This window comes from Tachyglossus aculeatus, chromosome 27 (genome assembly GCF_015852505.1).
Source record: "Tachyglossus aculeatus isolate mTacAcu1 chromosome 27, mTacAcu1.pri, whole genome shotgun sequence".
Classification (NCBI taxonomy): Eukaryota; Metazoa; Chordata; class Mammalia; order Monotremata; family Tachyglossidae; genus Tachyglossus; species Tachyglossus aculeatus.
Genome location: NC_052092.1, coordinates 2931970 through 2953322, shown reverse-complemented (window position 1 = coordinate 2953322; position 21353 = coordinate 2931970). Strand labels below are relative to the sequence as shown.

The window sequence follows — 21353 nt, the reverse complement described above, 5'->3', positions numbered from 1 at the left end:
GGCAGAGAGATTTGGAAGCCATTCTCACCTAGATGGGAACTGAAGCCAGGTGAGACAATCTCCCCAAGGGAGTGAAGATCCAAGTGAGAAGAGATGGGGAACCTAGAGGAGGCTCCTTAAAGTTTGGGGGTGAGAGGCAGAAGAGGACTGCATGAGGGAGAGCAGAGTTGTAGGGGCGAGGAAGTGAACAGACAGCCGTTGTTGCGCAAGTGACAATTCTCAATATAATCTCTAAAACTCTAGGAATTGAACAGATAAAATACCTTTGGGCTATTTCATTATAAAATATTCGCCATTTGGACTCTTTGCTGGGCGCTGACCCTCCCCACCTCACCCCTGCCTTTCCCTAAAGGAACCTCTCCCTCTCTTTCTCTCCGGTGGGAAGGGTATATACAGCAGGACACAAGGACAGGCAGACAGATGGCATTGAGGGGAGGCTGCAGTCAGGGTACCGGTTTCAGGGGCCTGAGGTGGGGGGAAAGGGGATGGTGGGAAGCTTCAATTAGAGGGGAGGGCATCAAGCTGGGTGGGGTGTGTGTGAAGGGGCTGGGAGAGGCCTGAGTCTCAACCTAGTTTTGCATGGCAGGGGAGGCAGGGGCCACGTCATTGTTAACTGAGTCTGCATCCTTTTGGGGGGATGGAGATTACTCCCGCTTGGAATCAGGGGATGTGTAGAGGAGTCAAAAGAAAAGGCACAGGGAGGGGGCGGGTGGCAGCTCTGAAGAGACCCCTCTCTAGCTGCACTCTTCCATACGGGCTTGTCTAGAGAAGCAGTATAGCCTAGTGGAAAGAGCACAGGCCTGAGAGTCAGAGGACTTGGGTTCTAATTCACCATGTACCTGCTGTGTGACCTAGAAGTCATGTAACTTCTCAGGGCCTCAGTTCCCTCACCTGCTGAATGGGGATTCAATCCCCCTTCTCCCTCCTACTTGAATGTGAGCCCCACTGTATCCAGCCAGTTTAACTTGTATCTCCCCCAGGGCTTAGAACAGTGCTTGACACACAGTAGGTGCATAAAAAATGCCATAAAATAAGCCAAAACTAAAAAAAAAAATTTCCAATAGTGACAGAGGCCAAGGTTGGGGTGGGAAGGTCTGTGCTGATTCCAGGCCCTGGCTTCTTTTCAGCTCCCCCCTCCCCACAGAGGCCCCCGGCCCTCTGCTACCAGGGCTGACCCAAGCAGCTTTTCATGAGCCCGGCCCTTGCAGTTATCCAGTGGTCAGCACCCTGGGTCTTGGGATGCGGGAGTCAGGATGCTGAGCCTCGTCTCCACCTCCTTCTCTGATTGGCTGTGCCTCATTGACCCCCTCTGGTTTAAGGGAAACCCTGACCACCCGGGAAGGGGGGGGTTGACATTTAGGGAATCTGAGCTTTCATGACCAGTAAAGTGCTTTGAGATCCTCAGAAGAGAAGCACTGAACAACACAGTAGAGAAGCAGTGTGGCCTAGTTAATAGGCCCCTGGCCTGGGAGTCAGAGGCCTTGGGTTCCAATCCCAGCATTGCTGTTCATCTGCTGTGCACAACGTTGGGCAAGTCACGTCACTTCTCTGGGCCTCACTTCCCTCATCTGAAAAATGAGGATGTGATCCCAGTTCTCCCTCCTACTTAGAGTGTGAGCCCCATGTGGGACTTGATTATCTTCTATCTACCCCAGAGCTTAGTTCAGTGCTTGGCACATAGTAAGCACTTAACGAATAGCACAATCTTTCCCCCACCTGAGGATCAGTGAGTGGGGGTATCTTTCGGAGATCTCGGTTCCAAGACAGGGAGGACTTACAGGAAATTTGATGTCACCAGAAGCCAAGCTAAAGGGTCTTGCCTCTCTCATCAGCCCCCTCCCACCACTATCTGTACACCCGCAAGTCCCCTACTTTCTCGCCTTCCAGACTACTCCCTAGCTCCACCCTCATCCTTCCCACCCCCACCCCAAAATGTCCAGCCCCTCCCTCCTGAAGGTGCATGGAAGCAAAGTGGCCACCCCTTGTGGTGGGGGGGGTCCCTGCCCCAGGCTCTCCCACTCCCCAAGATGTGGCCGGGAAACCGGGGGTGAATCAGGCAGGGGAGGGAGTGGATCCGGGGGCTGAGGTCATTGTCGGTGGAGCAGAAGGGGCAGGATAGCAGGGGATTCGGGGCAGGTTTGCGGGGAGCTCGGAATCCAAAAATCTCCTGCACCCCAAAGCCCCTCGCACCCCAAAGCCCCTCAGAGATACTGGGGAAGGTCTTTCCAGGAACCTCATGTCCTCCGCTCAGCTGTGGGCATGAGTGCAAATCAGCCCTCCTCTCTGAGCCCCAATAAATCTGGAGAATCATCGCCATTTCCCTCGTGGGGTGGAGTGGTGTGAGGGGCCGTGGGAGAAGGGTGGGGGGATCCTGTCCCAGCCCAGGGGACAAAGCCGGAGAGCTCCCGGGGGGACTCAGGGCAGGAATGCCAGTGCCCCTCGGGAGTCAGGGAGGCATCCAAGGAAATCAGTCCCCAGCTCTCCTTAGGGAGCAGCCCCTAGCTCCCCCGGAACCCAACAGTTGTAAAATGGGGAGCCCCTTTGCTGCTCACAGCGGCAGCCTCAGTGTCTCATCTTTCTCCTAAGGTGAGGCATTCTGAGACCCCAAACTCAGCTGGGCCGGGGTACCCCAAGAACAGGTGGAAGGGAGACTGGGGAGGAGGGGGGTCTGCTCTCCTGCCATTGGGAAAGGGTCTGCTGTATGTGGCTGCCCAAAGCTGGGGGAGGGATGGGGGATGGGCCCCCTGAGAGTGAGGGAGACTGGCTCGGACCTGGGTCCAGGGAAGGATGGGGATCCCTCTAACCCTCCCCCAAACAAACCACTGGGATTACTGGCAGCTGGGGAGGTAGCAGCTGGGGCGGGGGGTTGCCCAAGAGGGAGGGGGGACGGGGCAGGGGCTGGGGGCGAGTCCGGTGGCGGCTACACGAGGCTGGAGCAGTGGTGCAGGGGTCCTGGGGCGTGGGATGGGCAGGGGTCCGTTGTGGGGGGTCGGAGGACGGCTACACGAGGCTGCGGGAGCCGCTGGAATAGCGGCGCTGGGCCAGCAAGGGCCCTGGGGGGCAATACTGGTGCGGGTGGTTGTAGGGGGGCGGCGGCGGGGGCAGCGGGGGGCGGTGTCCTGCCTTGCCCGGCGTGCCAGGCCCACGCCTCGGGGTGGCCGAAGCGTTGTAGCAAGCCAGAGCCTGGCTGAGCAGCGGCTCCATGCGGGCCAGGCAGGGCTGGTCCAGGACAATAACCTTGACGATCTGCTGGCACTGGACCACGGTGCCCGGGGGCGCGGGCACCGGCAGCTCTCGAGGAGGGCTAGGATGCCACCCCGGCCCTGGCGCTGGCGACAAGGACGGACCTCCCCTCTCCGGCCCCGATGACGACTGTCGATGCTGGTACGTTTGAAGCCTGTTGTGAATTGACACCTAGTTTAGAAACAGCCAGAGAAGCATTAAATGTTACCAAACCTTTTTTTTTTCTCTCCCCAGCTGCCGGGCCTGGCTTCTCTGAGCTCCGCTGTGACCCTCGCCCCCCGCCCACCCCAATTCCCGCCCACCTCACTCTCTCCCGGCCCCATCCTGGTTCTTCACCCGCCCCCCAACACCCGCCCCTGCTTGGCCTAGGAGAAGGGGGAAGCCAGGACACTCCTCCCCGTTCAAAGCCTTATTGAAGGCCCACTCCTCCAGGAGGCCTTCCCTGACTAAGCCCCCCCTTTCCTCTTCTCCCACTCCCTTCTGCGCCGCCCTGATTTGCTCCCTCTGTTCTTCCCCCTTCCCAGCCCCACATCACCTATGTCCATATCTGTCCATTTTTTTTTATATTAATATCAGTCTCCCGCTGCCCCTCCCCAGACTCGCTGTGGGAAGGGAATGTGTCTGTGTATTGTATTCTCCCAAGCGCTTAGTACAGTGCTCTGCACACAGGGCTCAGTAAATACGATTGAATGAATGACACTGCGATCCTAGTTCGAACTCCAGGTTTCAGTGTGGCCTGAGGCGAGTGACGTGATCTCTCATCATCATCATCATCACCATCAAAGGTATTTACTGAGTGCTTACTTAGAGTACTATAACGGTGTACTATTGTTGCTTACTTAGAGAAGCAGCGTGGCTCATAGGAAAGAGCCCGGGCTTGGGAGTCAGAGGTCATGGGTTCTAATCCCGGCTCCACCACTTAGCTGTGTGACTTTGGGCAAGTCACTTAGCTTCTCTGTGCTTCAGTTACCTCATCTGTCAAATGGGGATTAAGACTGCGAGCCCCACGTGGGACAACCTAATTACCTTTTATCTCCCCCAGGTTTTAGAACAGTGCTTGACACATAGTAAGTGCTCAACAAATACCATCATCATTATTACTGTGTGCATGGGAGAGTACACAATACAGTACTTTTGTGAGAGTCCTAGGATCTAAAATGATGCTCTCGCTCTCCTGAACCCCCACAATCTCAAGGCATGGAGAGACACAGAGGACTCAAGATTTCCTTTCTCTCTCTAGGATTGCTAATACAATGCTCTAAAAATTTAGTACAGTGCTCTGCACCTAATAAGCAGCTTGGCTCAGTGGAAAGAGCCCGAACTTTGGAGTCGGAGGTCATGGGTTCAAGTCCCGGCTCCACCAATTGTCAGCTGTGTGACTTTGGGCAAGTCAATTAACTTATCTGTGCCTCAGTTACCTCATCTGTAAAATGGGGATTAAGACTGTGAACCCCCCCGTGGGACAACCTGATCACCTTGTAACCTCCCCAGCGCTTATAACAGTGCTTTGCACATAGTAAGCGCTTAATAAAAGCCAAAAAATGCCACTGATTGATTAACTGATTGATTGATTGATGGGATCGCTCCAGGGTCAGAACTATGCCTTTCCCACACAGGGAGTAATAGCGACAAATGTGGTATTGGTTAAGTGCTTACTACGGGCCAAACACTATGCTAAGCACTGGGGGAGATGCAAGCTAATCAGGTCAGGCATACCATCCCCTTCCTGTATGAAGCTCACAGTCTAAGGGGGCAGAGGAACAGGAATTTAATTTCCATTTTACAGATGAAGAATCCGAGGCTTGCCCAAGGCCACACAGAGGGCAAGCGACAGGATCAGAACCCAGGTTTCCTGACTCCCACGAGGGCATGACCCCGCGCCTAATTTTTCCTTCCTCCTCCTCCTCCAACCTATCGTTCCCTCCCTTCCCCCTGCTCTCGAATCTCCCATTTCCCACACTGGCTTGAGGCCTTGTCCATTCCCAGTCTCTCCCAGACCAGGCACAAGGAGTTCTGTCCCCCACCGCCCCTCCCTGCCCCCATGATGGCAAGCAGCAGGCGATGACCTATCAACCAAAATGCCCCCCCCCTTTTCCCTCCCCCTCCCGTCCCTGTTGCCCCTCCTGTGCCCGCCTCATGGGCGCCGGCCGGGATGGGATGGGGGCGGTGGGGAAAACAGCTCAGAGGAGATGGAGAAGCCCCTCCCCAAGAGGGCACCGACCAGCCAATGAGCGGAGCACGAGGAGGCACTTGGCAGACTGGCTGGGAAGCCTTGGCCTTGGGCTGGCGGGGAGGGTCTCCCCACCAGAACAAGAGTCAGCAGAGGGGAATCGTGGGCTGGGAAGCCTTATGGATAGGCACGTGGTCCCCCCAGGGAGGGGCCGGTAGGACGGAGTGACGGGTGGCATCTGAATGGTTGCCCTCTCCGAGCTGGCAGGGGTGGGGGGGTGCGGCTGAGGCTGGGCTGGCAGGGCGGGCGGGTGGGCTGGTAGCTTTTGTGGGCTTATCTGCAAGGCTGTGGAATGGGCAGCTGCGGGGAGATGGGGGAAGCAGAATACCCACCCTGGGGCCCAACAGCGGCCTGGGCTGGAAGCTCATCCGGGGAAAAGGTGCCTCGCTGCGGGGGCCTGAGCTTCCTCCAGAGGTTTGGGTCGGGGGTTGGGGGTGGGGTGGGGTCTGGGAGAGAGATGGGGTGTGTGTGTGGAGGGGTGTTTGTGTGCGTGCGGGAGAACGGGGGGCACCTGCTCCTGTCCTCCCTTGAAAGCTCTTTGAAGGCAGGAAGGGCAGAGTTGGGGTCTTCTGTTGTGTGTGTGGGCATCTAATACAGTGCTCTGCACAGAGCACACACCCTTATGCATCTCTCCCCAATTCCCCTCTCCCCCTTTTTAGTTGTATTTTAATTTTTATTGGGCTCTTCCTGTGCGCAGGGCACTGTACTAAGCAATTGGGAAAGGACAGTACAATAGAGTCTTCTAGACTGTGAGCCCGTTGTTGGGTAGGGACCGTCTCTATATGTTTCCGATATGTACTTCCCAAGCACTTAGTACGGTTATCTGCACACTTAAGCGCTCAGTAAATACGATTGAATGAATGATAGACATGATCCCTGCCCTTAAGGAACTTAGAGTCTAGGTGTGGAGGCAGACATTAAAAATACATTATGGCTAGGGGAAATAAGAGTGGGCTGGTATTGTAAGCTTTTTAGATTGTGAACCCTTTAAAGGGTAGGGTACATATCTAAATCACACCTGTGAATTCTCTCCAAGTCCTTAGTACAGTGCTCTGCACACAGAAGATGCTTAATAAATATTACTACTATTACTACTGCTACTGCTGCTGCTGTTGCTACTGCTACAACTACTACTATTACTAGTGCACACAGTAAGCACTCACTTCAGCGCTGTATACACAGTAGGTGTCCTCTACAGGAGTCTGCAAATGGTTAGGTGCCAAGTAAAATATTCTGTACACAGTAGGGACTCAGTATAGTGCTCTGCAGTCTATAGGAGTCTAGTACAGTGCTCTGGTACCTAGTAGGTGCTAGTTCAGCACTCTGCTCACAGCAGGTGCTCAGAACTGTGCTCTGTACACAATAGGGACCTAATTCAGTGTTTTGTATGCAGTAGGTGGCATCGATTAATTGATTACAGCACTCTGCTCACGGCACGGGCCCGGAACAGTGGTCCTGTCAATGCTCAGTACAGCACTCTGCTCCCTGCAGGGGCTCGGAACAGTGCTCTGCACACAGTGGGAGCCCAGGCAGGCTACTGGTGGTGACTCCATGACGGAAAAAGCCAGTCAGGATGAGGCTGGGCTTGGCTAGGTCTTGGGGAGGAGGGGGGTCCCAAATGTGGGAGGAGGGGGAGGGCAGCTCTAAGCAAGGTGGGGAACAGGGATACCTGGAGGGCAGTGCAGTGCCTCAGACCATCCCCAGCAGGGCCCCAGAGAGACCGAACTCTCCATCATCTGGAAATTCCCCTGCCTTGGGACCAAAGGCATCTGAGGGGTTACATCCCCACTCCAATAAAAATGGGTCCCTGGGAAGGTTTAACCATTTTCCTCACTGGGGGGAGTTTTCAGAAGGGGGCAGGCAGTTGGGGAGTGGGTCGCTTCTCGGAGGGAGGGAAGGAGGTGGCCCACAGGGTGGGCAGGGGTCCCCTGGGGGTCCGGGCATCTCCCTAGGGGAAGAGCCTGGAGGGAGGGGCGGGCAAGTCTGTTTCCAAGGAGATGCCCTCAGAGCTGGGGGTCCAGCTCTCTACCCGGCCGGAGGATTGAGGGGGAGGGGAGGGGCGGGGTGACCCTGGCACTGCCCGCCCAAGCAGTGACCTTTAGCGGGGCTCTCTGGACAGGGGGGGAATGGCCGGCCGGGCCGGGGAGGCATTGATTAACACCTGAGAAGAGAAACAACAGAGACAGTGAGAAGGGCCGTGGGGGCAGGGGGGAGGGCCGCGTCCCCTCACCTGGTCAATAAGGCGGCTACTCACCTCCGCCGGGCTGTCCTCCGTCTTCTCGCTCACCTCCTGCTGGCCTGGGGAAGGAAAGGTCATCCGGCTGTGGCCCCGGGGGTGTTCGGGATCAGTCTGGCCCACCAGTGACTTTCCTGCCAACCCCCAGCCCCCTAATTCTGGCTCCTGGGAGTGAGGCCCACATCCTCTTCCAGGCTCACTTAGCCCCTGGTAGGACCTGGTCACTCGGGCCTTGTCTCGGGCTGGACAGCAGGGTAGGCTTTGGGGTCCTCAGACCCTCCCACCCCCTGCCCCTACTCCTATCAGTCGCTCAATAGTATTCATTGAACACTTTCTATATGCAGATCACTGTATTAAGCACTCAAAAGAGTACAACACAACAGAGTTGGGGGCCATACTCCCTGCCCAAAACGAGCTTATAGACTAGACGGGGAGAGAAATATTAATACCAATTAACTATGGATGTGTACATATTTGCTGTGGGGCTGAGGGTGGGGTGAATACCATTCATTCATTCAATCGTATTTATTGAGCGCTTACTGTGTGCAGAGCACTGTACTAAGCGCTTGGGAAGTACAAGTTAGCAACATATAGAGACGGTCCCTACCCAACAACGGTCTCACATACCAAGTGCCAAAGGACAGAGATCCTAGTGTAGAGACGATGCAGAAGGGAGGGAGAGTTGAAGATCTGATCTTAAACCTTCTCTTCCACCCCCATGGTCCGAAGAGTTATTAATTTAGCACAGTATCACGCTGGAGTCCTGTTACCTTCTCACTCCCACTGCCATTTCTTAAAACACCTCACTAGGGTTTCTCTTGCTCCTGCTCTTTTTTTTCCCTCCATTTTTCATGTAGCCCGGGTTACAGACTCGAGTCCACATTCTTCTCTGACTCAGCCCTTCCGTGATTTGGGTAAGTTCCACTCCTAATTTGAGGTTTTAGGGTACTCCAGGCCCTGATTCTGATTCCCCTCTGGCCCACCACGAGCCTTCAGTGGGTCTCGTTTTCCCCCTCTAGAAAACAGAGGGACTGGGACACTCCAATCCCCAGTTCCCAGGGGGTTCAGGACCTTCACACTCCACCAACTCTGCTACACTGTCCTCTCCCAAGTGCTTAGTCCAGTTCTCGGCCCACAGTAAGTGCTCAATAAATCCCAGTGATTGATGGATTGATTGAGCAGTGGCACAGACTCTTACCTGAAGGAGATCCTGGCTTCGACTGTGGGACCAGCTGGGCACTGTGTGAGTTGAGTGAGAGGGTCTTGGCACCATTTTGCTTCTCCAGCTCCCCTGGGGGCAGAGGGCACCCAGTGAACAGAGCAGTGGGGAGAGAGAGAGACACTGGTCGGGGAGAGGGGAGAGAGAAGGGGACAGAAAACCAGGCACATATCACAGCCCCAGGTGAAACCACATCTCCTAACCAGCAGGGAACCAAAGACTCTGGGATCAGAGTCCATCCTCCTGCCTCCAGCATTCCCCTTGAACCTGAGCCAGGCTGGAGAAGGGGACTCCCTCCCACCCCACCTCCCACAAATTCTCCCGATCCCCATCCCGAATGGGGGCTGCAGAGGGAGGGCAGGAGTGTTGGGGGGTAATTTAGAGGACTTAGCAGGACTCAGTCCTGCTGACAGTGGCCTGTGTGTCTGCTTTTTTGCCTTTTTTTTCCAATGGCATTTGTTAAGCACTTATTATATGCCAGGCAGAGAACCATTCTCCCCACCCAGGGCAGCAGCCGCTGGGAGACCCTGGAAGCCACCAGCCTTCTCTCCCCCGGCTGAGAAGAAGGGTCCAATTCCCTTAAATTCCCCTCTCTTACCCCCCACTTGTCAATTCTTTCATCAGCTTCCACCTGCCTGGAAGCTGCGGGCCTTCCTGTGCCACCCTGGGCCCCATGGGCACACCCTTAAAGCAGCATGGAATAGTGGATAGATCATGGTCTTGGGAGTCAGAAGGTCATGGGTTCTAATCCCAGCTCCACCACTTGTCTTTATGTGACCTCAGGCAAGTCGTTTCACTTCTCTTGATCTCAGTTACCTTATCTGTAAAATGGGGATTGAGACTTTGAGTCTCACGTGGGACAGGAACTGTGTCTAACCCCATTTGCTTGTATCCACCCCAGCGCTTACTACCATGCCTGGCACATAGTAAGGGCTTAACAAGTATCACAATTATCATTATTATTATTATTAAAGCCCAAACTCCCATCCGTGACTCCCTCTTACACCTGCTCGCACAGAAACACATCCATGAGTAATACGTTTGGTGGTCTTTGTTAAGCATTTCTTATGTGCCAAGCATTGTGCTAACCGGTAGGAGAGATACAAGATGATCAGGCCGGCTCAAACCGGATGCAGTGCCTGTCCCACGTGGGACTTTGGGGGAGGGAGAATAGATGTTTCACCCCCATTTTACAGAAGAGGGAACTGAGGCTCAGAGAAGGAGGTGACTTGCCCAAGGACACTCAGCTGGGATTAGAACCACGATCTCCTGACTTCTGGTCCTATGCTCTTTCCACTAGGCCATGTTGCATACATGCACACGCGCATACACACACAAACACACACACGCCTGCCGAGGAGCCCAGTCCACCACCCACACCCACAATCTTCCAGGTACTGGGGCTACCCTGGACCCTCACATTCGATGCGAATCTGCTCCAGCTCCATGACCTCGGCGATGGACTCCTTCAGGTCATCCACAAACTTCTGCATCTCCTCCGACCCCAGCGCACAAAAGTGGAGCACCTGTTTCTTCTCGGAGCCCGAAGCCGGTGTCGCCAAGGTGATCCCGTGGGAATAGTCTGTGGAGGGGGGGACACACAGGGGCACCGTCAGTGGGCTGGACCCCAGGGTGGGGGTCAGAGGATAGTTTGGGTTTTTTTTATGGCATTTGTTAAGCATTTACAATATGCCAGGCACAAGCGAATCAAGGTTGGACGTAGTCCCTGTCCCACATGTGGCTCACAGTCTTAATCCTCATTTTACAGATGAGGTCGCTGAGGTCCAGAGAAGTGAAGTGACTGGCCCAAGGTCACGGAGAAGATAAGTGGGAAGCAGCGTGGCTCAGTGGAAAGAGCCCGGGCTTTGGAGTCAGAGGTCATGGGTTCAAATCCCGGCTCTGCCAATTGTCAACTGTGTGACTTTGGGCAAGTCAGTTAACTTCTCTGTGCCTCAGTTACCTCATCTGTAATAATAATGGCATTTATTAAGTGCTTACTATGTGCAAAGCATGGGGATTAAGACTGTGAGCACCCCGTGGGACAACCTGATCATGTTGTAACCTCCCCAGCGCTTAGAACAGTGCTTTGCACATAGTAAGTGCTTAATAAATGCCATTATAATTATTATTATTACTATTATAAGTGGTGGGGCTGGGATGAGAACTCAGTTCCTCTGCCCTCCAGACCTGGGCTCTTTCCACTAGGCCACGAGGTTGCTGTGCATCCTCTGCCCTCTGGAAGTGCTTGGCATTGTGAATGGTGGAGGAAGGGCAGATAGGGCAGGACGGTAGGGGGTGGATGGCATAGGGTGAGCCTGGCTAGGGGACCCCCACCCTCGAGACGTTTGTCATCGGATGGGGCCACCTGGGAGATTGCCCTCTGATCCTCCATGGCTGTTTCAATGCTCTCTCTCCCCAGCTACTCCCTGTCCCCTGCCCGCCCCCCGGGACAAACTTACATTCATTCTTAAAGAGTTGGAATTGGAACTGCAGCCCCAGGCCCCCTGCCCCCTGCCCTTCCCCCTTGGGTGACCCCCCCACCCCCAAACCCCATCCAGGGGCAGACTTACACTCGTTCTCAAAGAGTTGGAACTGCATCCCCAGCAAGCCCACGGCCCTGCAGAATGTGTAGGTGGAGGGGCTCTTCTTCTTAGGGCACAGCTTGAGGATCTGCCCAAGATGCCCGCATGCACATGCATGCACATACACACACAAACGTGCACACACACACACACACAAACACACAGAGGTCAACACCAGCACAGGGGACAGGTGGGCGCCCGGGGGGGGGGGGGGGGGCTGAGGTGGGTCGGGGGACACAGAATCTCTCCCGGTTCTGCTGTGAGTCGGGGGGCACAGGGAGGCCCCAGTCTGTTTGTCTTTTGGGGGGGAAGGAGGAGCAGGAGGAGGAAGGACAGCTAGTGGAAGGGCTCTGGGTTAGGAGGAGAAGCGGGCTGTTTGTGGGAGCAGGGGCTGGGGCAGGGCACCGGGGTTGGGGGCGGGCCCCTCACCACGAGCAGGTCGTTGAATAGGAACACCTCGCGCTGGTGGGCGGCCTGCTTCTGCAGCTTGTTGAGGTCCGCCACCTCGAACAGGCGACTGCAGCACACCAGCCTCCGGTGCGGCGCCGACAGCACCTGTGGGGCATCAGTGGGGGCACCGGTTGGGGCATCAGCGGGGGCACCAGTCAAAGCATCAGTGAGGGAACCGATCAGGGCATCATTGGGGGCAAGCTGGGGGAAGAGCATCTAGGTGACGGCAAGCCCCTCTGGCCCCTGGCCTCTATTCCCCCTACTTCTTCCCTTCGCTGCGACACCCTGTCCCATTGGCTTCACCTTGGTACCCCTGGCTGTGCCCCTTGGCCTCTTGGGACAGTCTGGGGAAGGGCGGGGGTGGGGGGAACCCCCAGCCGGAATAACCCACCGTCTTCATGCCCACGATGGACTTCTCCACCTTGGTGACATAGGTGACGTGGTCCTCGTTGGACTTGAGCTCTTTCTGCTGGATCCGCTCATAGATGCCCACCACCAGATCCCGGGGGATGTCCGCACCGTCGTCCACCCCTGCGGGCCGGGGGGGAGGCCGAGGGGCAGAGGACATGCTTCAGGGTCAGGGATGGGGCAGACCACCCCATCCCTCTGACAGCCCCTCTCCAGCCCCTCGGTCTGCGACGTCGACCCCCAGTGGGTCAGCTTGGTGACAATCCCCGCCCATTCACGGCATTGCCGCGTCTGTATTCCGCTTTCGCCTCTGTGCTCTCCCGCTTTTCATGGTCACTTGGACAATTAGGTCTGCCACCCTCCCCCGTTTCACTGCCAGCTCCTTGAGGTCAGGAACCGTGTCTTTACTTGTAGTCTATGTTCCCAGGAGGTGCTCATTATAGCACCCTGTAAATAGCAGGCCCTCAGTACAATGCTTTGTACCCAGAAGGCACTGGCAACAGTGGTCTGAACCCAGAAGGACAATGCTCTGAACACAGGCAGGGATTAAAATGGGGAATTGGGGATTTAGACTGTGAGCCCCATGTGGGACAGGGACTGTGTCCAACCCGATTAGCTTGGATCTACCTCAGGGAGTAGAACAGTGCCTGGCACAGAGTAAGCGCTTAACAAATACCACAATTATTAATATTAGAAGGCACTTAGAATGGTGGGCTGAACCCAGAAGGCATTCAGTACAGTGTTCTGTACATAGAAGGCTCATAGTATAGTGGTATGCAGCCAGAAGATGCTCAGTACAGCGTTCTGTCCACAGAATAATAATAATATTAATGATGATGATGATGGCATTTATTAAGCACTTACTGTGTGCCGTGCACTGTTCTAAGCGCTGGTGGTGGGGGGTGGATACAAGGTCATCAGGTTGTCCCACGTGGGGCTCACAGTCTTAATCCCCATTTTCCAGATGAGGTCATTGAGGCACAGAGAAATTAAGTGACTTGCCCAAAGTCACACAGCTGACAAGTGACGGAGCCGGGATTAGAACCCACGACCAATATGCATGACCAGTATGAATGCACTCAGTACAGTGGTCTGCAGCCCAAAGATGCTCAGTACGGTGTTCTATCCACAGAAGGCACTCAGTACAGAGCTCAGCAGACAGCAGAGGTTCCACCCTCCCAGTCCAGCTGGTTCTGGGGTTCCAGGCATAGCTGGAAAGGGGCTCCATATCTTGCTCAACTCAATCCAGTTGAGATGGGGGTGGCTGGGATTCGGGGCGGGGAGAAGGGAGGGGATGGTAGGGAGCCAAGGTGGCAAGGAGGTGTCAGGGTGGAGCAAGGAGGATGGGAAGCATGAGGGGATCCACGTGCCACCCAGGGTTCCGCGGGACAAGTCATCAGTGCTGCCAGCTGCCACCTGGTCTGGCTTCCTCCTCCTCCTCCTCCTCCTTCTCCTCCAAGCTGGTGCATTCCCTCACCTCGCAGGTTGCGGATAAAGTCCTGCAGCATCATCTTACGGTCGGGCTTGATGTTGGGGCTGTACATGTCCGTGTTGAGCAGGACGATGGCGAAGGCCAGGATGAAGATGGTGTCAGGGTTGTGGAACTGCTGTACCACGTCCGGGTTACACACGCAGTACCGCTGGCTGCGGGTAATAATAATAATAATGATGGCATTTGTTAGTGGGTAGTGGGGAGAGGTGGGCCAAGATACTCTGCTAAGCACTCCTCCCCCACTCCAATTCCCACTCAAACCCTACCCCCTCTCCTCAGACTCCCCCTCCCGCACCCCAGTCCCGTCTCTAACCTCATCTCCCACATTCCCCATTTTCTCCAACCCCCTCCTCCCCCATTTTTTGTTAAGCACTTACTACGTACCAGGCACTGTACTAAGCACTGGGATAAGTACAGGCTAAGCAGGTTGGCCACAATCCCTGTCCCACATGGGGATCACAGTCTTAATCCCCATTTTACAGATGAGGTAACTGAGGCCCAGAGGAGTGAAGAGACTTGGCCAAGGTCACGCAGCAGACAAGTGGCAGGGTTGGAATGAGAATCCAGGTCCCCTGATTCGCAGGCCCAGGTTCTATCCACTAGGCCCTGCTGCTTCTGGATTAAGCCCCTCTTCCCTACCTGAAGGCCTCAATGAGCCGCTCCACCTTCTGGGCTTCCCCTTGCACGCGGATGTGAGCTTGGAATTTGCGTAGGCCCTCGTCCAGCTCCAGGCAGGAGAAGTCCATCTCATCCACCACGCAACTGCCGGCCGGGGTGGAGGTAAGGGCGGGCCGGGGCAGAAGGCCCCTCCCACCCTCCAGCCGGAGACTCTGCCCCCCCCCGCCCCCGCCCCCCCCCCGGTGGAGGTGGTTGGGAAGGTGTTAATAATAGCAGTAATAACAGTTGTATTTGTTAAGTGCTTACTATGTTCCAGGCACTGAACTGAGCGCTGGGGTAGATACAAGCAAATAGGATTGGACTCAGTCCCTGTCCCACAGCGGTCTTACAGTCCTAATCCCCTTTTTACGGATGAGGTAACTGAGGCCCAGAGAAGTGAAGCACTTGCCCAAGGCCCAGCAGACATGTGGGGGAGCCGAGACAAGAACCCAAGTCCTTCTGACTCCCAGCCCCGGGCTCTATCCACTTGGCCATACTGCTTCTTGTCTCCACTAGACTGCAAGCTCACTGTGGGCAGGGAATGTGTCTACCAACTCTGTTACATTGTCCTCTTCCAAGTGCTTAGAACAGAGCTCTGCACACAGTAAGTGCTCAGTAAACAGCATTGATTGATTCTCTCTCTTCACCCTGTGCAGCACCCCATCATCCTCCTCTTCCCACACAACACCACTCCTCCCAAATCCTCATCCATCCCCCCACCTCCTCCTAAACCCCCAACCCAACCCAGCCATTCAATCCCCTTTTACAGAGGAAGAGGTGGAAGCCCAGAGAAGTGAAGTGACTTTCCCAAGGTCACACAGGAGGTAAATGGCAGAGCCGAGACTGAGACACTAGTCCATGTTGCCTACCTTGGCATACCCAATCCCCCTCACCAAGATAAGGGTTGGAGGCCTCCCTGGTCCTTTCTTGGGGTGGTCTCCTGGCCTTCAGGCTCCCTGATGCTTCTCTCCCCCTCTACTTGGGCATCAAGCATCCTCCTAGCTCAGTGTACACCTGGGAAGCCCAACTCTATGGCCCCAGGCAACTGGGATGGCCATTGTGGAGACCGGCCAGGCCCTGCATGACATGACTAGTAATTATGGTGTTCATTAAACACTTATTATGTACCAAGCACTGTTCTCAGCCCAGGGTAGATACAAGGTAATCAGGTTAGATGCAGCTTCTGTCCCACATGAGGCTCACAGTCTAAAGTAGGAGGGAGCAGGATTGAACCCCTGTTTTAAAGATGAGGGAACTGAGGCTCAGAGAAGTGCCTTGCCCAAGGTCACACAGCAGACAAATAGTAGAGTAGGGATTAGAACCCAGGTCCTCTGACACCCAGGCCCGTGTTCTTTCTGCCAGGCCCAGCTGCTTCTCAAGGCAGCAGGGAGCTCAGCCCAGCTGAGCAGCTGTCTGCTCTCGCTCCAATTCTCAGCCCATTGGGCTGCTGGGGAAAAAAAATCCCTGGATTAACTCTGTAGTCTCACTCCTCCCCCCATCCCAGCTCCCATTCCCCAGGGACAAGGAAGGCAGTGATGTGGAAAGAGGGCCACTCTCTGTACTAATGCATCCTGGCAGGCAGGCACTGGAGGGTGAATGCACTAATGCAGCTGCAGCCTGGAGTCCCAGCTTCCTCACGCACGGTTGAGGGCTTGAGGAACTATTGAGGCCGAAGCCTTCATCGACCGCCTGGCTAGCGTGCAGGATTGCAGGACTGAGACTCTGGCTCCGCCATCTCCCCGCTCCACCTCCAGCCCATGCAGCCCAGCTTGTGGAGGGTGGGCTCACCAGTCAATCAATCAATCAGTGATATTCATTGTCATCGAATCAATAGTCCTCCATGCCAGAGGCCAGGCAAATCAGAAAAAGAGAGACTAAGATGAAGGGGAAGAGAGGAAGGGGGAGAGAGATATTGGAAGGGGGGGGGGAGGGATTGGAAGAGCGGGAGAGGGGAGGGAGGCTCTGGGGACAGGATGGGGAAGAAAGAAAGGAAGGGAGGGAGGGAGAGAGAGAGAGGGAGAGAGAGAGAAGAGAAAGAGGGAGCAGGAAGAGGAGAAGGAAGCTGTGGGGACAAGATAGGAGACAGGATAGAGGAGGGAGAGACAGAGGGAAAGGGGGAGATGGGATGGAGGAGGGAGAAAGAAAGGGGAAGAGGGAGGCTGTGGGGATAGGAGGGAGAGGAAGGAAGAAAGAGAGCAAGGAGTAAGAGGAAGAGGGAAAGGGGAGGGAGGAGGGAGAGAGGGGAGGGTGGCTGTAGGGATAGGATGGGGAAAAAGAAAGAGGGAAGGAAGGACAGAAAGAGAGCAAAAGGAAGGAAGGGAGTGAGGGGATGGAGGAGGAAGGGAAGGGAGGCTGTGGGGACAGGATTGGGGAGAAAAAGAGAAGGAGGGAAAGAGAAAACTAGGGAAGGAGGGGGAGATGGGAGGGGAAGAAGGGAGGGAGGCTGTGGAGACAGGATGGGGAGAAAGCACTCAGTACAGTGCTCTGCATGCTGTAAGCACTCAATAAATACCACTGATTGAGAACGAGAAAGAAAGGGAGGGACAGAGGAGCTGAGAGAGAGGAAAAGGGAAAAGAAAGGAGGGAGAGAAAAATGGAAAGAGAACTCTGAGAATTTCACCTGTCAACTCTTATGCTAGGATTCCGGTATGTTTATGAATTACCGAGTTAGGGAACATGGAGTCACATCTTTCTCCGTTTTACAGGTGGAGAAACTGAGGCCCAGGGAGGGACATTGATCTCACCATGGTGACAGAGTTGGGGAAAGTACTATGCCCTAGTGGAAAGAGCAAAGGGCCGGGATTTAGGAGACTTGGGTTCTAATCCCAGCTTCACCACTTGTCTGCTGTGTGACCTTGGGCAAGTTTCAAGTAACTTCTTTGAGGTTCAGTACACTTATCTGTATAATGGGGATTCAATAACTATTCTTCTTCCCCCTTAACTGTGAGACCTGTGTGGGAGAGGAACTATGTCTAACCTGAATGTCTTCTTTTTTCCCCAGGATTTAGGGCAGTGCTTAGGCATATGATAAGAACCTGGGATGTGGCCCAAGGTGAGCCTGGTTCCTATGACTTCTCTCAAACGCTCAGCCCAGTGCATAGACTGTAAGCTCCTCGAGGGCAGGGATCATGAGTGACTGAGTGGGCAGGTCACTTATTCCAGCATATCGCGGTCGAACTGCTTCTTGCTGTTCTCCAGGAACAGGGTGGGCCTGCCTGGGGACAACTGGGGGCCTTCAGGGGGCCTGCTGGAGGGGCATGTCACGTTTGAACTTTCTCCTCTTAGTTTCTGTTCAGGGGAATGGGGAAGGGCTGGGGGCAGCTTGGGGCGAGCAGGAGGTCACTTACTCCAGCACATCGCGGTTGAACTGCTTCTTGCTGTTCCCCAGGAACTCGCCGATCATCTGGCGGCTGAGACCCTTCCTCTGCAGCAGGAAGTGAGCCACGCCAGTGGGGGTGTCGGGGATGAAGCCCCGGGAAATGAGGAATTGGACCCCCTTGTCCGGGTTTCTGTGAGGGCAGGGGAATGGGGAGACCCGTCGGAAGGCCTCCCACGACCCCTCGCCACTGCCCCTGAACCCCCGCTCTCTTCTTGCACTGGGTGGGGAGGACTGAGACCCCTCTAGGATGGGGGGGTCAGTAGTCGGGAATACCACAGACGGTTCTATCAGGGCCTGGGGCCAGAGGGTTCACAACCCTCTGCAGCCCCTAGCCCTCCCCCCCGGGAAGAAACAGATGACCTCCTGAATTCTAACTCCACATCCCCCGGGCCTCAGTGTTCACGTTTGGAAAATGGGAGCAAGAGTGCTGATTGGTCCACTCTGCCTCTGTCGGGGCGTGCGGGATGGGGGTACCCTGAGGAAGGGAAGGGACCCCACTTCCTACCCTTGACATTCATGGCTCTCCTGGGCTCCTCTCACCTCTGCCTCTGCCATCCCAACTCCCGGCGGCTCTTTCTTCCACCGGTCCCATCACCTGGCCGACCTCTTCCTCTTCTCATCCTCCCCAGCCCCCAACCCCCAGCCCCCAGACCCCACAACGTCCTTTATCAGCCTGGACTCGGCATCGGAAAGATCCCTCCCTCTCCTACCGCCGCCCCCCGCATCCCGATTTTCTGTTTGCTTCTGCTTTTAGCGGAGCTCCTGGGCTTGGTGAATTTTAAGGAGGGCCAGGCAAGAATCTGGGCCAGGTTGTGTGCAGGGCTGTGTGTCTGGCTGGGGACGTGATGATGATGATGATGATGGGGTGGGTGTAGGTGTGTATGTCTGGGTGAGGACGTGATGGTGTGTGCGTAGGTATCTGCCTGGCTGAGGAAATGATGGCGTAGGCGGATGTCTGAGTGAGAATGTGATGGCGTGTGTGTGTCTGTCTAGGTGTGTATGTCTAGGTGAGGATGTGACACTGTGTGTTTAGGTGTGTGTCTGGCTGATGATGTGATGGTGTGTGTGTAGGTATGTGCCTCGGTGTTGATGTGGTGTGTGTGTGTTAGTGTGTGTGTGTTTGTGTGTGCTTGGGGAAGAGAGAATGGGAATAAGGGAAGGAGGGAGGGAGGGGTACGGGCCGTCCTTCCCTGAGTCCAGGGAGGCAGGTTGGGGGTGTTTGTCGTGTTCCCAGGGACCAGGCTGAGGTGGGAGTTCGCGTGTCTGGGCACAGGAGGGAGGGAGGGAGAGGGATTCTGGGTGTTTCCTGAGAGAGGGTATGAGGGTGAGGGTATGTGGGTCTGTTGTGCTCCCCTGTGTGGCATTCCGTCCCATCCTGCCAGGACTAGGAGTGGGCAGAGGAGGGTGGGGGTTCCGGGGATGGTGACCCCCGGGGGGGGGGGGGGGGGGGAGGCTCTGCTGCTGACGGATCCCGGGGCCCCACCCCCCAGCGGATGCTGCTTGGCCCAATTCAATTTAAAAAGACACTTCTGTCTGTCCCCCTTCCCCTCACCTCTCTTTCCTCACCTTCACCCTCCTCCCTCTTCCCCATCTTCCCTGCCGGGCCCTGGCCGGGGGGACACGGAGAGGTCAGAGGGTGGAGTCGTTAGGGGAGGGTAGCGGTTTTCAGGGGTAGGGAGGGGGCTTTCAGAGGGGCCGTCATAGGGGTGGGTCAGAGCTTCCAGGGAGCGAGGGTGTGAGAGCCTGGACGTAATAATAATAATGGCATTTGTTAAGCGCTTGCTATGTGCCAAGCACTGTTCTAAGCGCTGGGGTAGACACAAGGTCATCAGGTGGTCCCCCGCGGGGCTCCCAGTCTTCATCTCCATTTTACAGATGAGGGAACAGGCCCAGAGAAGTTAAGTGGCTTGCCCAGAGTCCCACAGCAGACAAGTGGCAGAGCCTAATAGGCAGCAAGGCGGGGCTGTGAGAAATGAAGGGGCTGGCCAGGGGGTGGGTGGGATTTTCAGAGGAGTTCAGTAGGTGGGCGAGGGGTTCAGGGGGCGGGGGGTGGCCAGCACTCACATGTTGAAGAGGTTGAGGCCGATGCGGTAGAGACGCTTGCGCAGGGTGTCCGTGGAGAGGGTGGGCGACCTGCAGCCGGCCGGATTCTCGCAGTGGTAGCGGGGCAGGCTGAGGATCATGGCCTGCAGCGCCTCTTTGGAGCCCGACGCCTCCGAGCCCGCCTTGGGCGACGTGATGGACGCCCCGCTGCCGCTTGGAGGCTCCGAGGGGCTCCCGGCCTCCGCACCTCCCTCCGCCCGGCCCTCCTCCCCCTCCGGCCCCTCGACCCCCAGGCCCGTGGTGGGAGGGTCGCCGCCGGGGGTCTCCGGGGTCTCGGCCTGGGCCTCTCCCCCGGCCAGGCAGTTGGCCACGGACAGGGAGGAGAGGGAGATGTTCTGGTGGGCGATCTGCACCGTGACGTCTCGGAAGGCCATCATGAGGGTGCTGCGACTCTGGGGCAGGGACCCCTCTCCGGAGACCCCCTCCGTCTCCGGGCCCGGGCCCGCCGAGCTCGAGCCGAGGGCCTCCGGGAGCCGAAAGCCCCCCGGACCCCCGGAGCCCCCTCCCCCGCCCTCCTGGAGGGAGCATATGGCCTGCAGACTCCACGTGCTGAGCGCCTCGTCGATGGACTTGGCCAGCGACTGCACCTGTTCCGTGAACGAGTCCTCCAGCTCGGTCAGGGGGGCGGGGGCGGCCAGGGCCGGGGGTCGCAGCCCGGAGCCGTCGCCCCCCCGGCCCCTCCGCGTTCTGCACCCGCAGCTGGCGCAGGGAGATGCGGCGGGGCCTCCGGCTCTCCAGGAGGGAGTTGCGGATCTTCTCGAAGTTCTTGCTGAGCTGGTACTGGCGGAAGGCCGTCTGGATGGTGCAGGCCGCCCGCCGGGACACCAGGTGACCCCCGTACTTATATTCTAGCATTTCAACCTGCAACACAAGGAGGGGCGGGGGACGAGGCTCGGCGGGGGGGGCGGACACTCAGAGGACCACCCCCTGGGGCTGAGGCGGCGGGAGGGACTGGCTGCCCAGAAAAGCACCCGCTCTGGGCGAGGGATAACAACAACAACAATAATAAAGATGGCATTTGTTAAGCGCTTGCTATGTTCTAAGCGCTGGGGGGACAGAAGATCATCAGGCTGTCCCACGTGGGGCTCACAGTCTTAATCCCCATTTTACAGATGCGGGAACTGAGGCTCAGAGAAGTGAAGTGACTTGCCCAGAGTCGGGGCGCCAGCTCCTGCCCAGCCGGGTCAGCTGGGCATCCAGAGCCCAGTGGGGAAATCCCTCGCCAGGGGAAGCGGAGCATACTGCTAATAATAATAATAATGATGATGGCATTTTTTAAGCGCTTACTATGTGCCAAGCACTGTTGTAAGCGCTGGGATGGGTACAAAGTGATCAGGTTGTCCCACGTGGGGCT

The 21353-nt window shown here is 56.3% G+C and overlaps 1 protein-coding gene across 1 annotated transcript in view; it reads right to left on the bottom strand.

Moving 5' to 3' along the window:
* Window positions 1-1953: 1953 nt before the first annotated feature.
* The window catches only part of IQSEC3 (IQ motif and Sec7 domain ArfGEF 3), a 40429-nt gene continuing 21029 nt past the window's right edge, over window positions 1954-21353 (bottom strand). Inside the window, 12 exon segments of the mRNA XM_038767857.1 lie at window positions 1954-3414; window positions 7728-7771; window positions 8908-9000; window positions 10349-10510; window positions 11499-11598; window positions 11940-12065; window positions 12352-12491; window positions 13846-14012; window positions 14500-14622; window positions 17865-18026; window positions 19961-20670; window positions 20672-20860. Of these exon segments, the coding sequence (XP_038623785.1) occupies window positions 3001-3414; window positions 7728-7771; window positions 8908-9000; window positions 10349-10510; window positions 11499-11598; window positions 11940-12065; window positions 12352-12491; window positions 13846-14012; window positions 14500-14622; window positions 17865-18026; window positions 19961-20670; window positions 20672-20860 (2430 nt within the window). The 3' untranslated portion in view covers window positions 1954-3000.